This window comes from Ambystoma mexicanum, chromosome 6q (assembly GCF_040938575.1).
Source record: "Ambystoma mexicanum isolate Mex_15411 chromosome 6q, UKY_AmexF1_1, whole genome shotgun sequence".
Lineage (NCBI taxonomy): Eukaryota > Metazoa > Chordata > Amphibia > Caudata > Ambystomatidae > Ambystoma > Ambystoma mexicanum.
Window position 1 is genome coordinate 1,559,874,928 of NC_090937.1, and position 23,938 is coordinate 1,559,898,865.

Genomic DNA, 23,938 nt, shown 5'->3' on the forward strand with positions numbered 1-23,938 from the left:
CTTGAGAGAGTTCAGGGCAGAAAGGTAGAGTTGCATGTCCTCATGAAAGCGGGTATGCCTCCATTTGCACAGAAGACGAAGCATGTCTGTGCAGAGAGAGTGTATTAATGGGGTAACCTATGATCGAGGATGCAGAGAATTAGAGGTGAAAGTAAGTGGTGGGAAGTGAGTCGAGAATGAGTTATAAAATAGGGATTGGAAGCTGGAGAAGGCAGTGTTGGTGGAAGAGGCATCGCATGTGAAAGAGGTGAGTTAGAACTGTAGGTCAGAGAGAAAGGGGGTATGGCAGAAGGTTTACATTTCCTTTTAGTAACAGGTGAAGCAAGGTGAGGCAAGGTCACAGGATAGAATGAAAGGAGATGACGGTAGAAAACAATTGAGCGATCAGATATGGATGGTGAGAGTAGTATTAGTGGTTGAGAGAGAGGTAGAGATGAATAGGAAATCCAAAGAGTTACACCTTGTGTGGGTGGGTAAGTTATAGATAGAGTGAAGATTGTGGTCACTAAGAAAAGACTGAAGTTCAGATTTCTGAGAAGTGGTTGGAGAAGGAAGGTTAAAGCCACCTAAGAGAATGAGGTGATGTTTAGTGGAAAGAGAATCAAGGAGTTGGCCGAGATCACCAAAGAATGGTCCAGTGGGACCAGGAGGGTGATAGATGGAGATAATGTGAACCATGTGAGGTGGACCGATAGTAGAAATGGTAAATTCAGAAGTGGTAGGAGAGTACATAGCACTGGAGATGTGTCAGGTATTGAGGCAGGAAGAGAGTAGGTGTCTGATGCCTCCACCTCTGCCATTCAGTTGAGGAGATAGTTTGAAGCCATGTATGTGAGCTGAATTCACAAGAATGACCAGGTAACTATGTTCCACCGAAAACAGGGTCTGGAAGATACATTAAGCAGTTTACTAGTGTGAGGTGCCTGTTTCCAAAAGTGCAAAAATACTATGAAATGCAAGTTCTGTTGCTTGAAAACAAATAAATTGATATTCTTGTATTTTGAACAAAACTCCAGACCTCCATCACTATGAATAATGCCAATTTAACTGTCAAGATAATCGTTTTTTCAAGAAACAGATGGCCAGCAAGATCAATTAGCCTTTGCCATTGAGCAATCAAGTTCAAATAACACATTGTGTACCTTGTACCTAAAGAATGCATTAACCAAGAAATGTACAATTGAAATATTCTTAATCAGTTATCTCTCATGGTAAATGAGCTTTCATAGACAGATGGGTGGAAACTAGTAACTGACAAGCTTTCTGAAGGCATCATTTGACAAGTTAACATTTGCAGAAATCTATTTTAAAAATATGCATGGGAGTGACTCATTTGAAGAACATAATACCCCAAATGTGTTGAAGTACTTAAGTATCAAATACCATTTTTAATTGAGCTTCTTCGGGTGAATAAAATACCTATAAAAATGATATCCTGAGATGCATACTTTTTGTATACATCATGTATATTAATATTGCCACTTTCCTTAAGTGACAGAAACACATTGGGCCTCATTACACGGACGGCGGTAAGGGTTTACCGGTACGGTATTTTACCGGTACCGGTAAAACCTTACCGACTTACTACGAGGTCCCTTTGCGGGTTGGAGAATTTAACGCCTGCTTTTTGCAGGCATTAAAAACCAACCCGCAAAGGGACCAGGGTGCTAATTACGGTACCGCAATTTGTGGTGCCGTAATTAGCACCTTCCCCATTCCCATTATGCCCTATGGGGCAAAAATGGGAATGAGGAAGGGCAATGGGGGAAGGGGGAATTACCGCCCCACCAACCTTGGAATAGGGCGGTAATTCCCCTTTCCACCAAGGCGGTGCCGGTATTTTACCGGCATAGACCAAGGTGCTAATAGCACCTTGGTCCTCCGCCTACCGTGTAATGAGGCCCATTATATATTTAGACTCATTGCATTCTAAAGAATTAAAATACCTTATTGTATTCATTCATACATATGTATATAAAATGTTAAATAAAATGAATACTTCTGCCTAGCATATGTTCCCATTCCACTGGAAGGGGCAGGTTTGCAGATGATAAAACCCTTTTAGGACACACCCAGTTCATTTGGCCAATGGCAGGAATGAGAAGGGACCTTTGTGAGTTTGAGATAAGCATACCAGTCATTGAACCAGTACGATCAAAATTGTAGTGGCAAATTATACAATTAGATAGAGTTAAGGTCAATTTAAAAAGTAATTAACTTATGGAAGGGGAGGAAACTGGATCGTTTTCCTGCTACCTACTGACCTACACAATTTGGATGAGAAGACTCTCCTTCAAAATTTGCAGAAAGGATTTCAGCCATGGAATATTTGGCCTATGAGGATTTCTCAGCTGTGCCAAAGAGAGGCCAGAGTTGGGGGACAACTTGCAACTGGGAGATCAAGGGATTGCAGAGAGCCAGATGCATGCCCATTCATAATAAGACAGTGCCAGGTATAGGTGTCCTGTCATATCTCTACCAGTGGCTGATTGCTGCTCACAAGACTGAATGCACCAACTAACAATGTAAGTGAACTTCTACATTATTGTGCATTTTATAATGGTGTGGGGTTCATTACTCTCCCCAGTTAAAATAAAAGATGTATTTACTGGGTTGGGATCTATGGCCTCAAATGCATGCATACAGATAATTACTGACTGAAACTGCTCTATGATAGTCAAATATTCTAAAATAGTATATTTGTTCCCAAGGGTGTAAAATAGTGTGGGAGAACTTTAATATGAAATTCCGTTTATTTTAGAAACCTGTTGTACATTTCCTTTCATTCCCTGCCAGCCTCTCTCTCCTTTTAAAAGGAAAGCAAAATACATTTCAAATTAATCTTTTCATGTATTCACAACTTGAAACTCCAAACCCTTTACAGTGTTTCTGTTCATGCACTTTGAATAGGAACCCCTTTCATGCTTAAAAGACACATTGAAGCCACGTGAATTTCGTTTTATGTTCACAATCCAACGCAAGTATACTCTGATACAATGTTTGCTTGCAGAGCCGAATACAATATTTCACTCGCATTTCTAAGTTGCTGGTGCTGAGTTACGTGCTATTATAAATAAATAAATAACGTTTTTAAACTAGGATGCGGAAGGCAGACACATCTTATAGATGAATGCAATAGTTTTCTTTTGCTGGAATAGTGTATACATTCTATCTGTTATTGTAAATTAATAATCATGATAACACTGGAAAACATCTGAGCACATTATACAGAATAGCCATTTAACTTTGCTTGTGGAAATATTTAAAGTAAACTTGGTGTTCGATGCTTAGACAAGCATGTATGAGTGAACCAAAAGTAGGAAGGCTGCATTGGTAGCATTTGTTTTTCTTTGAAGCCTGAATTCAATTGTAGTGTTTTGTGTGTGTTCCCCAGCATTGTAAATTAGGGAACCACCTGTATTTTAACTGTTATTTTTAAGAAAACAAATTATTCTGTCAAGAACAGCCGCTGTGTCTTGTCTCAGATTGACAGGAATACTGTTGTGGTCCAAGTTAATTTAGTGACAATCCCCTGTAATAACACAACCAGAGTAAAATAAGTTAAATATTAAATAGTCATCACTTACAACTTCCAGTGGTCGAAGTGACCGGGAAAGGTCGGAAGCGGCGTTCCACTACTTTTATTTTTTACTGTTAACAGTTCCACTACTTTTTTCACACTTCTCCACTTTAACACCCATTAGCAGTTCCAGTTACAATTAGATCTGTTTCAACTCAATTGGCTGTCAAACAGCATGGCCGCAACCCTTGAAACATGTGTTGCAAGTTGCTCCCTTCCTGCCTACTCTGTCCCCTGCCAGGGTCACAGCTCCACTACTTTTTTTTATACACCTCTACCACTGACAACTTCCACCAGAATACTGAAGGCTGCAGAGATGGTATAATTGGCATTAGGGATTGGATGCACCTGGACTTCTAAGGCATTACCTTGCAAATGATGTCTTTATCAGTTATCAGTCCTCAAAGGCACTAAGTGCCATCGGATGGCATTAATGAGGCATTTCTTGAAGCAGGTGATGAGCCATTTGATGTTACACATGCAAGTAGCAACTGGGCACATGAGGCTACATTTTATGACTCTTCCAGCTATATAAGGCATTAACTAGCATAAACAGGCATTACCAGGGCTTTGTGGCTGCACTTTGCATATGATAACCGTGTCTGCAAATGGGACTCTGTACCTTACAGTGACTGTACCAGGCATTTGAGGCATACACTGGTATTAGACGGCCTTACTGATCATTTAAAGCTTTTCTTGCCTTATGAACTGCATAACCTGTACAAATGAGACTGCACCAAACATATGGCAACTATACCAGACATATGAGCCATTGAGTGCCACAGGGAAGCATTACTGGGAACTCTGGCGGGGCACTTTGCATCATGATGGCAGCACCTTAGTATGTTTACTATACCTTACATATGATGAATATACCAGGCATACGAGGCATTGGTTTACGGTAGCACTCCTTGCCATTTGTGCGTCATTTCATATAGGCTGGCAGCCACTTAAGGCGTGTGGAGGCATTCACTGTTATAAAATGGCAATACAGTACCTTATGGATATGACATTGGCATATGATGGCAGCAGGCGGGCATGCCAGCTGAACTCTACATGTGATGACTATACAACATATATGGGGCATTTGCTGCCATAAGATGGACATACCGGAACATTTTGGGTTGCGCTTGGCATATGATAGCAGCAGAAGGGCAAGTGAACCTCTACCTTACATGGACTGTCTGTATGTGTCATGTATTACTATAGAAAGTGTCTAGAAGCAACTCAGTTAAATCAGGCAGAGTGGACTGCCCCTACAACCCTGTTCATCTACGTGGTCCGCTCTGATAAATTTTCCTATTTTTTGGCTGGAGTGATAATAGGCACAGGAACTCGGTGCAGTTCCTGGATTCCCACGCGTGCCATCGCCTAGGATGGAATATACCCTTTAATCATGCACACTGTAGTGATCGGTAATGGGAGCCCCCATGTGCATACACGGTGGGCAACATTGAAATGAATACCTATGCATTCTGCCCGCTTGTAAAAAAAACAGGCAGAAAACCACAGGGATTCAAGCTCTACGCTCTCATCAAAGTCGGATGTGGGTGGAGATGCCGATGAGCAGTGGTCGGAGTGGGTGGGACGGTGCTCCTCTACTTTTTATTTTTTATGTTTTACTGTTCCTATACTTTTATTTTAAAAATAAACCATTCCATTCTAGAAATAAGTTGAAACCTGCTCTTCACTGCTCTGGAATGAAGATTCCCTTAAACAGCAGGTGTGTTTGTTTGGGGGTTTCATTGCACATGGGAGGGGGCCGTGGGGAGCAGGGGCAGATCAACAGGGAACATAATTCCACTACTTCTTTTCGTACACTTCGACCACTGCTGATGATTCCCTGTCAGGGAAAATCAGACCAAAATAGAAGAATGTCTATGTTTGTTTTTGACAGTCCATTCCATTTCCACAACCATGAAAATTAGACTGGAATAGTGATGCCTAGAAATGCGAAATAGAGTCAGTCGGGTCATTCTTGAATTTATTGCAGTGTAGGATGTAGCATGATTTCACAGAATTACAAGTACATTGCTTGGCCGATAGAAGGCCCCCGGCTAATGCCATTTTTACCCCTATGAACTTACCTATTTGAAGACTGTTCATGCTGACGTCTAGTAGCGTGGACATGTTTGCATCAACAGCAAGTCTGCAAAGAAAGAACATTTATAAGAAAGGTCAAATTAGGCCATCTTTTATTCAAGGTGATCCAGTGCTTAAGAGATATGTGCAAGTGTTGCAAGCCTAGTCTTGATATGCTTTTTGGGGTTTGGGGGATGTCTGTGGCAGATCTTACTTATTTGCTTAAGCTATTCCAGGTTAATGTTATAGGATATTTATACCGTGCACTATCACCACCGAAGTGGTCCCCTGGTGCTCTGGCGGATCTGAAAGGAAAGAAGGTGGGATGGGTTAATAGGATTGAGCAGGAAAAGTGCAAGAGAGATGTGATGTGCTGTTGGCAGCTTCAATTCGGTTAACACTGTTTGCTGAGCTTAGGCGTTCTTTTCGGTTGGTAGCTGTCATGTGCTGTTGTACGATGCTATGTGTGGTTGGCTTTGTTGTTGTGGGGTAGTGATGTGCATGCGGTTTGTAGTGCTTTAGAGGTATGGTTGTGTTTGGTTAGAGTTTGAGAGGTGTATGCAGAGGGGTGAGATTTTTTTAATAGGGTTGGCATCATTATCGAAATGTGACACATGATTATCTTCACAATTCAGTCTAGATGCGATGAATGATTAACTTCACAATTCTATATAATAGTGACACATGATTAACTTGACAATTATATCTAGATGTGATGAATGATTAACTTCACAATTCTATATAAATGTGACACATGATTAACTTGACAATTATATCTAGATGTGGTGCATGATTAACTTCACAATTCTGTCTAGATGTGACGCATGATTATCTTCACAATTCAGTCTAGATGCGATGAATGATTAACTTCACAATTCTATATAAATGTGACACATGATTAACTTGACAATTATATCTAGATGTGACACATGATTATCTTCACAATTCTGTGTAGATGTGACACATGATTATCTTCACAATTCTGTGTAGATGCGATGAATGATTAACTTCACAATTCTATATAAATGTGACACATGATTATCTTTACACTTCTGTCTAGATGTGACACATGATTATATTCACAATTCTGTCTAGATGTGACACATGATTATCTTCACAATTCTGTCTAGATGTGACACATGATTATCTTCATGATTCTGTCTAGATGTGACACATGATTAACTTCACAATTATATCTAGATGTGACACATGATTATCTTCACAATTCAGTCTAGATGCGATGAATGATTAACTTCACAATTCTATATAAATGTGACACATGATTATCTTCACAATTCTGTCTAGATGTGACACATGATTATCTTCATGATTCTGTCTAGATGTGACACATGATTAACTTCACAATTATATCTAGATGTGACACATGATTATCTTCACAATTCAGTCTAGATGCGATGAATGATTAACTTCACAATTCTATATAAATGTGACACATGATTATCTTCACAATTCTGTCTAGATGTGACACATGATTATCTTCATAATTCTGTCTAGATGTGACACATGATTAACTTCACAATTATATCTAGATGTGACACATGATTATCTTCACAATTCTGTCTAGATGTGACGCATGATTATCTTCACAATTATATCTAGATGTGACACATGATTATCTTCATAATTCTGTCTAGATGTGACACATGATTGACTTCACAATTCTATATAAATGTGACACATGATTAACTTGACAATTATATCTAGATGTGATGCATGATTAACTTCACAATTCTGTCTAGATGTGACACATGATTATCTTTACAATTCAGTCTAGATGCGATGAATGATTAACTTCACAATTCTATATAAATGTGACACATGATTATCTTCACAATTTTGTCTAGATGTGACACATGATTATCTTCATATTTCTGTCTAGATGTGACACATGATTAACTTCACAATTATATCTAGATGTGACACATGATTATCTTCACAATTCTGTCTAGATGTGACACATGATTAGCTTCACAATTCTGTATAAATGTCACACATGATTAACTTGACAATTATATCTAGATGTGATACATGATTAACTTCACAATTCTATATAAATGTGACACATGATTAACTTGACAATTATATCTAGATGTGATGCATGATTAACTTCACAATTCTGTCTAGATGTGACACATGATTATCTTCACAATTCAGTCTAGATGCGATGAATGATTAACTTCATAATTCTATATTAATGTGACACATGATTATCTTCACAATTCTGTCTAGATGTGACACATGATTATCTTCACAATTCTGTCTAGATGTGACACATGACTATCTTCAGAATTCTGTCTAGATGTGACACATGATTAACTTCACAATTCTATATAAATGTGACACATGATTAACTTGACAATTATATCTAGATGTGATGCATGATTAACTTCAAAATTCTATATAAATGTGACACATGATTACCTTGACAATTATATCTAGATATGATGCATGATTAACTTCACAATTCTGTCTAAATGTGACACATGATTATCTTCACAATTCAGTCTAGATGCGATGAATGATTAACTTCACAATTCTATATAAATGTGACACATGATTATCTTCACAATTCTGTCTAGATGTGACACATGATTATCTTCACAATTCTGTCTAGATGTGACACATGATTATCTTCATAATTCTGTCTAGATGTGACACATGATTAACTTCACAATTCTATATAAATGTGACACATGATTAACTTGACAATTATATCTAGATGTGATGCATGATTAACTTCACATTTCTATATAAATGTGACACATGATTAACTTGACAATTATATCTAGATGTGATGAATGATTAACTTCACAATTCTATATAAATGTGACACATGATTAACTTGACAATTATATCTAGATGCGATGCATGATTAACTTCACAATTCTATATAAATGTGGCACATGGTTAACTTGACAATTATATTTAGATGTGATGCATGATTAACTTCACAATTCTGTCTAGATGTGACACATGATTATCTTCACAATTCAGTCTAGATGCGATGAATGATTAACTTCACAATTCTATATAAATGTGACACATGATTAACTTGACAATTATATCTAGATGTGACACATGATTATCTTCACAATTCTGTCTAGATGTGACACATGATTATCTTCACAATTATATCTAGATGTGACACAAGATTATCTTTACAATTCTGTCTAGATGTGACACATGATTATATTCACAATTCTGTGTAGATGTGACACATGATTATCTTCACAATTCTGTGTAGATGTGACACATGATTATCTTCTTTATCTTCACAATTCTGTGTAGATGTGACACATGATTATCTTCACAATTCTGTGTAGATGTGACACATGATTATCTTCACAATTCTGTGTAGATGCGATGAATGATTAACTTCACAATTCTGTCTAGATGTGACACACAATTATCTTCATAATTCTGTCTAGATGTGACACATGATTAACTTCACAATTATATCTAGATGTGACACATGATTATCTTCATAATTCTGTCTAGATGTGACACATGATTAACTTCACAATTATATCTAGATGTGACACATGATTATCTTCACAATTCTGTCTAGATGTGACACATGATTAACTTCACAATTATATCTAGATGTGACACATGATTATCTTCACAATTCTGTCTAGATGTGACACATGATTATCTTCACAATTCTGTGTAGATGTGACACATGTTTATCTTCACAATTCTGTGTAGATGTGACACATGATTATCTTCACAATTCTGTGTAGATGCGATGAATGATTAACTTCACAATTCTATATAAATGTGACACATGATTATCTTCACACTTCTGTTTAGATGTGACACATGATTATATTCACAATTCTGTCTAGATGTGACACATGATTATCTTCATAATTCTGTCTAGATGTGACACATGATTAACTTCACAATTATTTCTAGATGTGACACATGATTATCTTCACAATTCTGTCTAGATGTGACACATGATTAACTTTACAATTATATCTAGATGTGACACATGATTATCTTCACAATTCTGTCTAGATGTGACACATGATTATCTTCACAATTCTGTCTAGATGTGAGACATGATTAACTTCACAATTATATCTAGATGTGACACATGATTATCTTCAAAATTCTGTCTAGATGTGACACATGATTAACTTCACACTTATATCTAGATGTGACACATGATTATCTTCACAATTCTGTCTAGATGTGACACATGATTATCTTCACAATTCTGTCTATATGTGACACATGATTAACTTCACAATTATATCTAGATGTGACACATGATTATCTTCACAATTCTGTCTAGATGTGACACATGATTATCTTCACAATTATATCTAGATGTGACACATGATTATCTTCACAATTCTGTCTAGATGTGACACATGATTAACTTCACAATTATATCTAGATGTGACACATGATTATCTTCACTATTCTGTCTAGATGTGACACATGATTAACTTCACAATTATATCTAGATGTGACACATGATTATCTTCACAATTCTGTCTAGATGTGACACAAGATTATCTTCACAATTCTGTCTAGATGTGACACATGATTAACTTCACAATTATATCTAGATGTGACACATGATTATCTTCACAATTCTGTCTAGATGTGACACATGATCATCTTCACAATTCTGTCTAGATGTGACACATGATTAACTTCACAATTATATCTAGATGTGACACATGATTATCTTCATAATTTTGTCTAGATGTGACACATGATTAACTTCACAATTATTTCTAGATGTGACACATGATTATCTTCACAATTCTGTCTAGATGTGACACATGATTATCTTCACAATTCTGTGTAGATGTGATGAATGATTAACATCACAATTCTATATAAATGTGACACATGATTATCTTCACAATTCTGTCTAGATGTGACACATGATTAACTTCACAATTATATCTAGATGTAACACATGATTATCTTCACAATTCTGTCTAGATGTGACACATGATTATCTTCACAATTCTGTCTAGATGTGACACATGATTAACTTCACAATTATATCTAGATGTGACACATGATTATCTTCATAATTCTGTCTCGATGTGACACATGATTAACTTCACAATTACATCTAGATGTGACACATGATTATCTTCACAATTCTGTCTAGGTGTGACACATGATTATCTTCACAATTCTGTCTAGATGTGACACACGATTATCTTCACAATTCTGTGTAGATGTGATGAATGATTAACTTCACAATTCTATATAAATGTGACACATGATTAACTTGACAATTATATCTAGATGTAATGCATGATTAACTTCACAATTCTGTCTAGATGTGACACATGATTATCTTCACAATTCTGTGTAGATGCGATGAATGATTAACTTCACAATTCTATATAAATGTGACACATGATTAACTTGACAATTATATCTAGATGTGACGCATGATTAACTTCACAATTATATCTAGATGTGACACATGATTATCTTCACAATTATATCTAGATGTGACACATGATTATCTTCACAATTCTGTCTAGATGTGACACATGATTTTCTTCACAATTCTGTGTAGATGTGACACATGATTATCTTCACAATTCTGTCTAGATGTGACACATGATTATCTTCACAATTCTGTGTAGATGCGATGAATGATTAACTTCACAATTCTGTCTAAATGTGACACATGATTATCTTCACAATTCTGTCTAGATGTGACACATGATTATCTTCATAATTCTGTCTAGATGTGACACATGATTATCGTCACAGTTCTGTGTAGATGCGATGAATGATTATCTTCAAAATTCTGTCTAAATGTGACACATGATTATCTTCACAATTCTGTCTAGATGTGACACATGATTATCTTCACAATTCAGTCTGGATTTGACGCATGATTAACTTCACAATTTTATCTAAATGTGACACATGATTATCTTCACAATTCTGTCTAAATGTGACGCATACTTGGGTATTAGGTTAATGGTAAACAACTTCAGTGTATATCAAAAATGTCATGTTGCTTGCTCTTAAAGTGTAATTGTATCTGTAACACTACTTTATACAGTTCAATAACATAACATAATGCATACCGTGTGCTTGCAAACAAAGTAAACTAATTTTTCACTGTTAAATATAAATGGTTTTATTGATCAACTCCAAAACAGAAAGTCAACACGTGTTTCGCTCATGATTCACACTTACTCAGGACTAATTCTGCCCGTAATAATTTATGGGCCTCAATCTGACCCTGACAGTAAGGGGTTAACGGCACCGTTAAGGATGCTGGTGCCGTTAACCCCTTACCGCCGCATTCTGAGGTCCCTTAGCGGGTCCCTCTAAGGGTGACTGGTTTTACCAGTCGCCCTTAGCGAGAGCCGCAAAGGGACCAGGGAGCTAATAACGGGGCCGCTAATAGCAGGCCCGTTATTAGCTCCCTCCCCAGTCCCATTGAGCCCCATGGGGGCTCGAATGGGAATGGGGATGGGTTTTTTAAATGGGGACTTACCGGGTCCTCCAAGGTTGGAATGACCCGGTAAGTCCCCATTCAGGGAACCCAGACCCGGACTGATTTTGAAGGCAGCCATGGCGCTAATAGCACCATGGCTACCTCCAAACTCAGAATGCGGCCCTATGACTTAATTAACTGTGGTACCTGTAACTGAACCGATGGTGGGTTGTGAGTCGGTGCCTCTATGGCTGCCATTAGTACACAAAGATGGGACTAGTAGAAGATCTGAAGTTCAAATGCGATTCTGAGAAAGTGCTGTACATTGTACCCCCTCATGAACTCCTTTTTACCTTTCAATCCATAGCAGCTAGCCATAGCAGCTGAGTGCTAAATATACACATACTGCAAGGGGCACAGCATACATAAGCTATGGGCTGTTGATATAAACCTAAATTAACATTAACCTTTTAAAGAGAAATCTCTCCCATTTAAGTTGTGCCGCTAAGAATATGTGTCAATTAGATGCATTGCTCTGGAATGAACGGATTGGGGGTGGCAAATGTATCACATTAGGACGGAATATTGGATATAGGAAAGTATTGCCACTAACTAATGAAGTGGGAGAATGGGAAAATACCCTTCCCACAGTGTCATCCAGACCATGGCCTAGGGGATCACGGCCTAAGTACCCCCCGCAAGAGGAGTTCGACCAATCAGATGACAAAGTATCCTGTTTCAAAGGCATACACGTACGAGGAGCCTGCCCACTAGTACGCCCTGGTCAAGCCGACGCCTGAGCCATGGACCAGTTCGATTAGACACCAACCACGAAAATCATCATCGTTAGAGATACCATGACGACATAGCCAACAGACATGAACACTCGTGCCACCATGCACACTAGTCACTCACACACCAACCCACACGAAGAACATACTCAGTGCTTTGTCATAGTGGACTGACATACCCACGGACATGCATCATTGTTATTTTTTACATAGGCCTTCTACAGAACCACAGAAACGCAAGACGCCTGAAGAGCTCATGTATATGCTTGCTGATGCTTTCTTGCTACCTATCCCTATGAAGACAACACAATATATACCAAACGCTGCTTGTGACACTCTGTCGCCCCGCGACCCCCATAATATGGGTTATGTACCGCCACCCAGACACTAGGCCCAAGTAGACCGCAAGCATGAGTCCCCAGGCAGGAGCCTCGCAGACGAAAAATCCTCCCAAGACGAAATGCAAGTGCTGACCATGCAGAACGAGCCCCCAACGAGGGCTCACAGCCAAGGCCGCGATGTTACAACCCACATGACGCACTCCCAGCACCAGGGTTATACCTGCCAGTGCCAAGCCCTCAGAGACAAAAAACACAAATCTAATGCTCATAATTCTGCTCCAGCTACGGTCTCCTCACACGTGACCAAGCCGAACAGATAAGATGCCAAGCTCGCCAGACAGAAAAGACAATCTAAAACAACCAAGCGCAAGTTGGACACCTACAGCGATGGGAAAGACATGAGCACCAGCCCTCAAGCAGACCTGTCCATTGTCCACCACAAACACATAGTTGCACATTGTTGCCAATGACAGGTACACCGCAAGCTGGGAACGGCGATGGTCCCAGACTTGGGAGCTCGTGGGAGAACCAATCAGAATACAAGGGGCTCATCATTGACGCCATCACCCTTAGCCAATCACCAAGTGTCCCCTTGTAACAATTTCGGTGTAGCAACTGTTAGGGATAGACCAAGTGTACCACCTGACCCGTCCTTATACACTAATATTTCCTTCCATAGGCACCTATACTAACCCCACCACACGGGGAACCAACCCAAAGTGGCGTTAGGTTTTGTGACGATTTTTCCCAGGTGATGCAAGTAGCGTGTCATACTGCTGTAAAAAGGGCCTGCGAGCCCCACTAACGACGAGAGCCTCTCCGGATGCATACGGTCTGAGCGTATCCCTGCTGTTACTCTAATAAACAGCAGTTATTGCCTTGCTCTTGGGTGTGTCTCATACTCCTTTTGGGACGCGGGAGGAGTTTGGCCCTCCCCAACCCCGGAGGTCCACAGACGGCTCTGCCGGCCTCCGGGAAAATCACCCCGACAAGTTGGAGGCACTGCTGAGATCTATTTGAGGTCTACCTAACCTGAGGGCAGCATTCCAAGGCCTCCTGCAACGAGGCAACCCGACAGCGTGGCCCCACTGCCGTTGCCCCCTTTTGAGGACTACAGGACCATCATGGAACTGCGAGAAGACCAGACAGCGCAATCCGGACATTGGCACTCGAGAGCCGACTTGAGAAGTATCCCGCCCGCGGTTGGCGAGTGTCCAGAAGTGGTCCAGACGAGGGGAGGGGGCGAGCTGCTATGGAGGGGTGCACGCGGTCGAGCGCCCCGGCTCACGAGGACTTGTTGAGTACACCCCCAACCAGCAATGTAATGTTGTGTGGGACGGGGGAGAAATTGTAATGAGGGTGGTGGGAGGCATTTACAGTGTGTTGTAAAAGATTTGATTAATAAGTAGCGAAAGACGTGTGAGGGGTAGTGGGACAGGTGCGAGGGCCGTCTTCTACCACGTCACAAAGTGAATTGGGTGGAGCTCAAGGCTACCACGTGTGTTTGTTTGAAGGCACTGATTTGTTCAGATTGCGGGCACCTGTAGGGGAAAGGTGTGGTTTTCCTATGAATTGACGTTATAGATCAATGAGTAGACGAGGATTACTACTAATTGAGTGTTGAAGCTTGTTAGGTAGATGATGTTTTCCCGCAGGAGGTAACTAGTTTGGTCCCAAGTGCGGAAGACAATTGGCTGGTTAAGCTCCCCAAGGGAGGGGGGGCGTGTCACACGCGAGGCGACGCAGCGTGTGCAGTACGATTGTAATAAGTTATGATTGTTGCATCCTCCATTCCAGACGAGGTGGGAAGACAGCTGTGGGGTTTACGGGGAACAGAAGGGTTAAAAATATCACACGCTCTTTGGTTTTGTAAAAGTTTTCTTACCGGTAATAACTTGAAGAAAGTGGTGACGTCACCCGTAGGGCTTGTATAGGACACCGCAACCATCTCGTGCTCATTAAAGGGTGGCCGGGGGGCAGGAAGTTAAAAAGGGTGGGACAGAAGGGGTGAGGAGGCCGCACATGGAAAATGCCGGCAGCACTTGACAAGGGAGGGGCGAAAAAGGGAGAGGTGGCCGTGCACGGAGAACGCCGGTCACACTCGACAAGGAGGTTGAGAAAGGGGAGGGAGAGGTTTGACGAAGTAAGGAAGGTGGGGCGAATATAAAGCATGCCACACAGGGCACGCAGCCGCAGGGGGCTTCGTGCGCCACGGCCACAGGGGGCCATAATAGTAACATTTAGTAAAAAATTACTAAAAGAGAAGGAAGTGTACACTTGCAATTGTATTACTTTTCAGCGGAAGGTCGGAAGTCCCCAATTTACAGGGCCAGATAAAAATGGTGATATTGGGAAAAAGCAAAGTGTAATATGGCCATATACTACGGGTCGGGGTCTGGAGTGAGAGGGAATGCTTTAACTACACCCCTCCAGCACATTTGCACATCTCTATCACCAGATAAGGAGAACATTATAAAGTACAGCATTGACTGGACACAAGGGACAGATAACAAAATACTAACACCGTGGCCGCCTAACGGCAGCTTTGATTCATATACCCAGCACTCACTGTTGACATACATATACAACACATACAAAGGAAAGAAATTAGCTCACCATATAGAGATGTTTAACTTATTGAAGATGTTCCAGTGAGCCAGGCCAGGGGCAATGGGAATGTTTACTATGGAAGGGGCAACAGAAGAGAAAGGGGGCAAAGAAAAGAAAGAGGTTAAAGAGGAGAAGGAAAACGGAGGGGGCGTGGGTACGCCGCGCAGCAACGCACTATGCACAGAAGAGGGCAAGAGGGAGAAAGAAGGATCGGTTGCAGTACCAGAAGCAAAGGTGAAAAAGGAAGGGACAGAAGATATGCCTCTGGTGAAGGTAGTGAAGAAGGAGGAAGGAGGGTTGTACCCAGTAACAGAATTAAGAGAAGCCGCCAGACAACAGTTAACAGCCGCTGAGGGGTACTCAAACCCTGCATACAGCCCTCCAACATACGCCCCTACAGATAGCTACCAGAGGGGGGTGGCGGCGACCGGCACAATAGACTTTAGCACAACACTGGCAGGCATGGGGGGAGGGAAGAGAGCTGTGGAAACAATCGCAAATATAGGACCAAATGAATGGATAGGAGCACAGGTGCTCCTAAAGCTCCGGGGGGCACTAACAGGGGAAGAAGAGGACACAGTGAGGAGAGCGAACAAGGAAGAAACGGAAAACGCACAGACAGGGACCGAGGTGAGTAAAACAAGGGAAGGGCGACGTTCACAAGTAGAGGAAGAAATGTTGGAGGAAAGGTTGGCTGAATTAAGGGAAATACGAAGCGCACTGATCAGACAGTTCAAGCAAGAAACACGAGAAAGGAAGAAGGAAAGAAAGGAGAATAGGGAGGAGCAGGTGAGGCTGAAGGAACGAACAGAAGAAGGAGGAGGAGCAGATGAGGGCAATAGCAGAGAGGGTGTCATGCGTGGAGCAACGGGACATGAAAAGGAAGGAGGAAGAGAAGGACGGGGAAATGGAACTGTGGAAAAAGAAGATACGATCTGAAAGCACCCCGAAGTATGAAGAAGGTAAAGTAATAGAGAGCATATTAAAGAGGGAAGAAGGAATAAGGGGGAAAAAGGATGAAGAAGAGAGGATATTGGCGAAGGCGACTAAAGAGATATTGGAAGAACTACACAGGAAATGAACCGAAATAGGAGTTGAAGTAGTGGGAGAAAAGGAAGAGGAGAAAATAGATAGGAGAGTGGAACACAGAGTTAAAAAATACACACGCCAGGACTTGGAGGTGGCAACAACGTCAACACAGGGGACCGCTGTTAAAGGAGGTGAGCACAAGGAAATTGACTTAATAGATTTAAGGACAGTAACAGTGGGGGGAAAACGCACAGAGTGGGGATTGTTATTTCCTGATGGACTTTGCAGCGAGGAAGAGGAAGGTTGGGGAACAAGTGGAAGAGATGGCAATAGGGAGAGTTTAGACAAGCTATACATAACGCGCACTAACTGCGAGTCACCATGGGCATGCAAAAGGAGGGAAGAAGTAAACACAGGAGAAACGCAGGTAAGGCAGGCAACCAGGAAAATGCCACAACCACTAACACCCACACCAGTACAAACACCACAGTCATTGACACCACGACCACTGACACCAACCCCTATGCACACCCATATGTTGGCAGAATAAGAGACCTCCCAGGACGCAGGCAGGAAGAACGGGCGTGCACGCCCTCTCTGAGAGAAGAGGGTAAAGGGAGAGGAAGGAAGGATGAAGGGGACGAAAGAACAAACAACTGTAACATTGACATATCTGAAGAGCTACCTGACACAGAGGAGGAAGTTGAATACACCAACATAACCACACGAACAAAGGGGGACGTGAGGGAGTACAATTTAATGCCACTTCTGTAGATGGGAGGGGCCAGACCACAATATGTCCCCTGGAAGCATGCCGATAAAGAAAATATAAAATGCAGGCTTCCATCACTAAGTGGAGGAGCTGGGAAGTGGATATATGAGATGGAAAACACACTGCGGGGCAAAAACTAGCAGTGGGGGACGTCAAGGGGCTCCTGATCTCAATATTGGGGAATGCTGCAGATGGAAAAGGGCGAGCTTCCCAGGGGTCACAATAACAGACACGTCACATGATGGAGCACCATTTGACAACTGCAGACATGCGCTGTGGCAGGCATTGAGGGTCCAGTACCCAGACACGTCAGACATAGGAGCAATAACATCACACAAGATGCGTGAGAATGAAGATCCTGTTGATTACATCCAGGAGATTCAGGAGAAGTGGCGCCTGAAAACGCGGGAAACATGGGATAAAACACTAGCACTTTTCTACCATATACTAGTACAAGGGCTCCGGAGCAAGTACAAAAGCAACTGAAGAAAATAGTGGGGATGGAAGTTAACGCCTGGCCAGAAATACAACTAACTATAGTTCACCACTGCAGGATATGGCAGGAAAAGATGAAACAAAAGGAGGAAGATAGAAAGGCAGAGGAGGCAAAATTGGTACAGAAGAAACTATCAAAATATGCCATGGAAGGAGCACTAATAACTACACCCACCCCCACACAGCTCACAGGTGCACAAGACACAACACAACAGCAGGTGGCACAGTTACAACAGCCAGCACAAATAATAACACAGCAGATGCCCCCGCCCCCAGCATACACAGCATACACTGGAGGAGGGTATATGCAGATGGGAAACAGATATTTAAACAATTACAGGGGGAGGGGCAGTCAGATGTGAGGGAGGGGTTATGGCCCACCTGCACAGCAACAAGGGGAAGGGTTCCGGTGCTACAACCCAAATGGACAACAGGGGTACCAAGTCAACACGGGGGGTTTCCCATGGCAGGCCCGAGAACCACCAATATGTTGGATATGTGGGATGGTGGGACACATGTCACGCACTTGCAGGATTAAACCCCCCCAAGCAGCCTGGGGGGATCAAGGGCAGCAAGGGCATATGGGGGAACAGCAATTTTACCAACAACAGCAAGGAACACAGCAATTTATACTGCAACAACAGCCGCCATCGCCACAACCCCTGCCACAAACACCGGCCTACATACCACAACCACAAATACAACAACAACAGACACAGCAGGCACCACCACAGCCACAGATACAGGTACAAACATTCACACCACCATAGCAACAGGCGATAGCCACACAACAACATCAAGTACAACCGGTACAGCAGCTCACACAAATACAGGACAATGCAGTATCAACAACTGATGCTCCCCTACAGCAGACACAGCTAGGGAAGGTGACAATATTGGGTCACAACCCTTACACAGGAAGCGGTCACTCACTATATCCACAACAGCACGACAAATATTGCAGGCTTATTGTGGCGAAACAGTGGCCCGGACTGAGCCAGTGGATGGAGAAATCTTCCAATATGGGACTGACATGACAATAGCATGGTTGCCTGGAATTGAGGGCCAAATTTGGAGGAGGCCAACAGCTTACCTATACAGACCAGAAACACCAGCAAATGAAAAGGAGGGAAAAATGATTTCAGTAAGCATCCAGAGCATTATGGCTGCTGCAGACTACATCGCAGTACATGTCCAAGATAGGGAGGGGGAGGGCCTGGAGAGCTGTAATAGCACTGGCAGAGGGGTGCAGGCTTACACAGGTATCGGATGAGGAGCTCTTCTCAGACGATAATGGAGAGGGAGAAATGGTGTTTGGAATGAGCATTAACATCTGGCTGAAAGCAACATACAAGCAAGTGGCACACAAAATGGCAATAGCACTAGAGGCACCTGCCCCTACACCAGTGCCATTTTACGAGGAAGACATGGCAACTGTACCAACATCCCTGTGGACCACTAGAATATGACGTTGGCTGCATCAAAAGCATTGGAGGAGTAAAAATAAAACTGAAGAAAAGAGCAATGCTACCAAGAGTAAAGAAATACCCACTATCAAAAGAGGCAGATGATGGCATATATGAAACAATAGCAGCCCTAATAAAAAATGGTATACTAGTACCATCAGATTCACCTTGCAACACTGATGTGTGCCCTGTGCGTAAAGCGAAAGGAGGGTCATGGCATTTTATTCAGGACCTGAGACCTTAGAACTACATTGTTGAAGCAGAGTACCCTATAGCAGCTAACCCAGCCACCATACTGTGTGGAATACCAGCAGAGGCATTACGGTTCACCGTGATTGACCTCTAAAATGCCTTCTTTTCGATACCTCTTCACCCTGACTCACAAGACCTGACAAGTTTCACATACCGCAACACAAAATGGAAACACACAAGACTGCCACAAGGGTACTGTGAGTCACCATCCATCTTCAACAGAGTCATACAAATGGATTTGGGCAATATTGAGATGGAGAGCATGGTGCTGCAATATGTGGATGACATATTGATCTGCAGCATCACAGAGGAGAGGTGTAGGAAGGACTCAATGAAGATGCTCACAGTGTTAGCTGAGAAGGGGTACAAGGTAGACAAAGAGAAGCTACAGTACTGCCAAGAACAGGTGCTCTACATTGGTCAGCTCATTTCACAACATGGAAGGTACATTGCACCACAAAGGGCACAAGCAATAACAAACACACCACAACCACAGACAGTGCGAGGGTTACAGCAGTTTTTGGGCCTATGCAACTATTGTAGGGCGTGGGTTTTTGACTACAGCTCATACATAGGACCCCTATTAGAGGCCCTCAGAGAAACACAAAAGGGGGATAAGAAGTTGGGATGGACAAGAGAAATTAGAGAGGCGTTTGATGAATTGAAACACAGCATCTCAACAGCACCTGTACTGGCCACTCCAAACTATGACCACCAGCAGTAATGAAGGCAGTACAGACAAAAAAACAAGCATGGGGCACAAGCCTGTAGCATTCTACAGCGGACACTTGGACCCTGTAATGTTAGGTCACTTCCCTTGCGAACAGAGCCTGGCCGCCGCTGCCTTTGCGGTGGACTATACCGAGGGCATCAGGTTACGAGATCATTTTATCTTGACCTGAACTGACGATTGTAAAATGCAGTAATGTAAACCCAGCAAGTTTCATCGCAGAGGTAGTAGAAGATGGTGACTACGCTCATGATTGCACAAAGGCCATCAAAATATACTCCAGCACAAGGTAAGTTGAGGAAAATGCCCTAGAGGGGGAGAGATCATGTACATTGATGAGTCCACAACAATTGTCCAGAGTGATGGGGTACAAAGGACAGGAGCAGCAGTGGTTCGTTTGATAGAGGATTGGATGTATGTACCAGTAAAATGTGTTCAGCTACCACGACATTACTCAGCCCAAGCAGCTGAACTAGTGGCTGAACTAGTGGCCCTAATTTTGGCACTAAAAGAGAGCAATGACAAAAGGCTAACAATATATCCGGACAGTGCATACGTCACATCGACAGTGCACTCAGGGTTAATAAAATGGCAATGAAGGGGGTTCAGAAGAGCAGATGGTACCCCAGTACAACATGCCCTCCTACTTGCTGAACTGATTGAAGTGATTAATGACCCTAGAGAAATAGCCCTGGTGAAGTGTCAGGCCCACATTAACGAGGATGACCCTATATCTAAAGGTAATGAAACAGCAGAGACACATGCCAAACATGCTGCGTATTTTGGTGAGATCGGGACCCTCCCAGAAAAACAAAAAGATAAGGGGAGGGTGGGGGCAAGACAGATGTTGATGAAGGAGAGGTACACACACACCCCTGAAACTCAAATAATGTAATTACAGGCAGCAGCACCAATGGCAGAAAAAGAACTATGGGTAAAAAGAGGATGCACAGTGTCCCCCCACAGATGCATTATGACGACAGAATAATACAGGAAATTTGTGATGACCCTAGCCCTGTTGAAAACAGCCCTGGCTCAACTACACCACCCCACACACACAGGAAATGAAGTGATTGCAGCACGGATAAAAGAGGCCTGGTTCTGTCCTGAGCTAAATTCACACGTTAAAACTTTATTAGCAATTGCCTAACATGTCAACAGTTTATGGCTGGTCACATGCTGCAAGTGATCAAAGGTACTATACCCCGGCCAGAAGGACCCTTCCTGCACCTACACATTGACTACGTTGACATGATCAAGGATGTCAAGTAGACAGATAAATGATTGTAGTGGTATGCCCATTTTCGAGGTGGATCGAGGCTGTATCCTGCTCTCATGCAGACACCTTCAGAGCAGCTAGGTTCCTAGTGAGGGAGGTCTTCCAGAGGTGGGGGTTTGTGAAGTGCTGCGGTCAGACAATGGCCCACACTTTGCCAATGAAATGTTCCAACACATAACTACACTACTTGGCATTAAACACAAATTTGTATGCGCATACCACCCGCAAGCTAATGATATTTGCAAACATCTGAAAGGCCTCCTAAAAGAAGAAATTGCAAAAATTATGCAGACAACTAAGAAAAATTGGTGTACTGCCTCCCCCTGGCCCTATTTGAATTAAGGAATATGCCAGGATCAGATCACCACCTCACACCCCACGAGGTGGTGACTGGACGTCAGATGCGCCTTCCACTAACTCCACCATCAAGGGCCATGTCAGACTACCATACCTCTGCTAATGTTTTTGGTGATGAAATGTACGAATACGTGTCTTCCTTGATTACTAGTGTCACCTTTATCTCTCAACAGCTCGAGCGGATGCAGGGCGGGTCGAAAAACACCCAACATGAAGAAATAAACAAGGAACAGGAGCAACGATCACAGTGGACTGTTAAGGAAGGGGACCACGTCCTCCTCCGAAACTTCAACCACCGGTGGAATAGCCCACGATTTACCAGGCCCCACCAGGTGGAAGCAGTAGCTCCTAGAGCAATAAAGTTGAGAGATAAGCACGTCTGGAATCATCTGCATGATGTCAAGCCCTACAAAGATCAGACTCGCCCTTGCATTGACGACAGGGCCAAACCTGCAGCAACAGCAACAAAAGACAACACAGCAAAAGACAACCGCGATACAGCCGCTAACCCCCCCCCAAACAACAGACACTACTAGGGACTCAAATGGACAATTGCCCATAGCCCACCCCATGGTCACGAGATCCCAGATCAAACAAAACATTGCCCCGGCCATCCCTGCCCCTGCCACTACAAAAATAAAGAACATTGCCTAACAAACTGTAATATTGCACCACACTTGTAGACACGTGCATGTTCTCTTTCTCTTTTTGTCTCGCACATGCAGGTACCGCGTACAATTGTTTATGTATAAAAGAAAAGTGAAGTAACTAACGTGCGTTTTTGCCCAAGAACAAATGCTGCCCACAGACGACAACACACCTGAAGCACTGTCACACCAATTTGTATAAGCTATAAAAAGACCAAAATATCTAAAAAAGAGAAGGATATGTGTGTATTACAACACGTTCATTTTGACCATAGAACAATCATTCCCACATCTCCACGAGCACTTACCAGCCCTGAGAGATAGGTCACTAAGAGTAGCTTAGGAACAGCTTTTCACTTGGGTAGTAAACGACTACTTGATAGGGAGAGCTTGAATAAACACAACTAACAAATGAATGCTTATTTTTAGAAATTTTGAGGCGGGCATCTATATAGTAGAGAATAATAAGCTGCAGGACAGCAGCAAAGGTAAGAGGGAAATGCTGGTGATATTAGCTATTGTAATAAAAATAATAGGAATGTTGTTTATCATTGGTCTACTAGCTGCCTCTGTCTGGCAGACACACTATGCTTTCTCTGTTATGGCTGCACCTCCTACTAACGAACGCCCCCACCACGGCTGCAACAGGTACGGTATCAGGTGGTACAAGTAGAACAAGAACAAACAGGGGAAGGATTAAACGTAGCACATCTGTTGATGATAATGGGGTTAACACATATCTTACAGATTCAGCACACGTCTCAAACAACATGTGGTATCAGCACATGTCAAAAATTGGTAAGGAGACAACTAAGGACAGCTGCTATGTGTGCTCATTGATCCCATATGCCATGAGCGCCTCCAGAACATTTGTGGCTACTGAAGTACCAGTTACATCAGTAGAATGCCTGATATACTTGGCCATGTTTCAAACGAAAGGACGTTTCCAAGGGAGAATGGCAATACTAAAATGGAAGACAAGAGACACATACCCGTATGAAAATAATTTCATTAAGAAACTTCACATGTACAATCACTACTGGC

General features: G+C 42.3%; 1 protein-coding gene across 2 annotated transcripts in view; it reads right to left on the bottom strand.

Annotated features, from left to right (window-relative positions):
- The window catches only part of HSPA12B (heat shock protein family A (Hsp70) member 12B), a 393,296-nt gene that overhangs the window by 305,215 nt on the left and 64,143 nt on the right, over positions 1 to 23,938 (bottom strand). For both annotated transcript variants that reach the window (XM_069632262.1, XM_069632263.1), the window contains one exon: positions 5,668 to 5,729. In XM_069632262.1, the coding sequence (XP_069488363.1) occupies positions 5,668 to 5,729 (62 nt within the window). The remainder of the gene's footprint in view (positions 1 to 5,667; positions 5,730 to 23,938) is intronic.